The sequence below is a fragment of the Eucalyptus grandis genome, chromosome 5, assembly GCF_016545825.1.
Source record: "Eucalyptus grandis isolate ANBG69807.140 chromosome 5, ASM1654582v1, whole genome shotgun sequence".
NCBI lineage: Eukaryota > Viridiplantae > Streptophyta > Magnoliopsida > Myrtales > Myrtaceae > Eucalyptus > Eucalyptus grandis.
The window spans coordinates 53,692,419-53,695,205 of record NC_052616.1 but is presented as its reverse complement, the minus strand read 5'-3'; the positions used below and the strand labels follow the sequence as shown (position 1 = coordinate 53,695,205).

At 45.6% G+C, this 2,787-nt stretch overlaps 1 protein-coding gene across 1 annotated transcript; it reads left to right on the top strand.

Annotated features, from left to right (window-relative positions):
* Positions 1-1,763: 1,763 nt before the first annotated feature.
* LOC120294023 lies at positions 1,764-2,456 on the top strand. Its single transcript, XM_039313890.1, has one exon. It carries the CDS (start codon positions 1,764-1,766, stop codon positions 2,454-2,456), a length of 693 nt encoding a protein of 230 aa, XP_039169824.1.
* The last annotated feature ends 331 nt before the right edge of the window (positions 2,457-2,787 follow it).

Here is a 2,787-nt window from a genome sequence, read left to right as displayed (position 1 = left end):
ATGAAAAAGGAAATTATAGTATTTTGGCTAAGGCCGATTGTGTATCCACACACGACTATTTTATCGAGTATGATAAAAATAATAGGAACATTGGACGATGGAGACGGTATACTATGTCGACCTACGGGCGATATGTCAGCTTTGGATGAGCAGTATACCTTATTATTAGCTTTGGATAAGCATATGGTATACTATATCGGCCTTCCGGCGATTTGTCAGCTTTGGGTGAGCAGTATACCGGTATACTATATCGACCTACGAGCGATATGTCAGCTTTGGGTGAGCAGTATACCTTATTATCAGCTTTGGATGAACATATATAGTATACTAAATTGGCCTGGGGGCCCTACTCTATCAGCTTTGGGTGAGCATATGCGTAGTATACTATATTATCAACTTTGGGCAAGTTATACTATCTATTTATCAGCTTTGGGTGAGCAGTTCGGATTTGATAGGACTTTATAGATAGTATTGAATGTACCGACCAAGCATGGGTTGTGATGACATGTAATTGATTAAGTCGATTGATCATTGCTTTGATATGATGTTGTGAATTGATTGATTGAATGGAAATGACCGTGAGTGGTCTTGTTGACATGTAATCGACTAGGTCGATTTGATCGATGTTTTGATTTGTGATGTGATTGCTTGGGTGTCTATTTGATCTGTGCTAACATGCAGGTGGGATCTGAGGCCAAGGTCAGTCCTCTGACTCGTGCTGTGCTGCAACCATGTGGTGTATTTGTTGCCTAATTGAGTCTTAGTGGGGTAGAACTCGCTGAGACGTGGTCTCATTGGTTATTGAATAACCATTTCAGGACCTTGAGGAGGAGCCGAGGAGGAGAAAGATTTTTGAAGAAGAAGAAGATGATCTAGAAAGGGATCTTGAGTACAACCCGGATGTAGATTGAGATCCCATCCCTTTTGTGAACCTTGTCTTATTGTAGATAGGTGTGAGACAAGTATGCTGTGAATAATATTGTAAATATTCTATGAGTCGTGCTGTTAACAAAAGAGTGGTTGTGAATTTCATTATGAAAAATATGGCCAGCTTTTCTATCCCATTATTTTATTGTCTGGGGATTTATAATTGCTTCCGCATGCGTAATAAACAAAAGAGGGTCGGCGATACTTAGTCCTGGGATATCGCACTTTAAAATCAACCAAAGGTAAGGGATGCGTGCGTGCATGAGGATCGAGGCATGACATCCCCTTTTTGTGGTATCAGAGTGAAGTTCAAGATTGGAGTGATAAGGTGCGATGGTTCATGGGATAGTAGTAGGATGGCCTTTAAATTCATGCTGGTGCATGTCTGTGTTAGCTGGATGCTAAAATTGTTTGTTGTTTGAATCGCTCCGTTTCTAATTCGGTGTTGAATTGGAAGCAGGTGTCAATAGATTAAAGCGACACCATGAGCGATTAGGAGCTGAGAACTCCTAGGCAGAGGACTTTGTCCTCAGTGACTCGGGCTAGGACGCCGACAAGAGTTGGTGCCCAAGGTGGTCGGGGTAGAGCGCCAGCTGAGGCTTGCGCGAGTGGAGTAGCACCACATCCCGTTGGTGCCGGGGTAGCAGCCCCAGTTGATCAGGGAACAGTTGGGATCACACAAGCGTTGGATGCTATGCGTGAGATGATGGGGCAGCAGGCCTAGGATCAAACAGTTGCCTTTACTACCGCCGTTGTAGCCGCCTCTACTGCTGCTACCAATATTCGTTGTAGCCGCACCCGCCGCCGCACTCGTTGAAGTCCTGCCTACGAGACTGATGCCTAGCTTAGTGGAACAGTTTTTGAAATTGAAGCCATCGAAGTTTTCTGGGGCAGGAGACCCCGAAGCTGCTGCTCTGTGTATCCAAGGACTGGAGAAAGCCTTTGCTCTATTGATGTGCTCCGAGACTGAGAAAGTGGTCCTCGCAGTCTACCAATTAGAAGGAGTTGTGAGTACTTGGTGGAGAACCACTCAAGGAGCAATATTTCCCGAAGGTGTAGCCCCAGAATGGAATGCCTTTGTTGAGGCCTTCAACGGGAAATACTTTTCAGAGACTGCTAGAGAGATAAAGATGGCTGAGTTCCAGCGCCTTCGCCAAGGTTCTATGACTGTGGATCAATATGAAGCGAAGTTTGCTGAACTATCGCAACATGCCCCTGAATTAGTTGAGAATCCAGCAAACCGAGTGAGAAGATTTAGAGATGGACTCAGGCCGGAATTGAGAAGCCCATTGATTTTGCTGAATTTGAGAAATTGTAATGACTTTTATGAGAAGGCTCAGATGATCGAGAGAGATCAGAATGATAGAGCTGCCTCATCTAGATTGAGGTTTAACTCTCAGCGAGAAAGCATTCGCCATGGGAAGAGGCCCATGCCTGGAAATAGATTTCAAGTCCCACCCAATAGGAGAGGTGGAGTTAGCAAGCCAGCGCCAAATCAGAATGGCCAGTGTCGCTTTTGTGGAAGGTGACATGATTCGGCTCCATGTCCCCGAGGGCCGGGTGTTTGTTTTGGATGTGGTCAGCAAGGCCACATGATCGAGATTGTCCTAATAGACCAAGAGGACAACCTCAGCTATCACCGCCACCATCGAGAGGACAGATAAGAGGGTATGCCCCTCAGAACGCGCCACAAGGAGGACAGCAAAGACCTCCAGTTCAGGGCACCGTGTACGCGATTACCCAAGGTCAGGCATAAGCTGTGCCTGACGTGATCACAGGTATGGTCTTGCTTAATGACCAACCTGCTTATGCTTTGTTTGATTCGGGAGCAACCCATTCCTTCATTGCTGAATAACATAT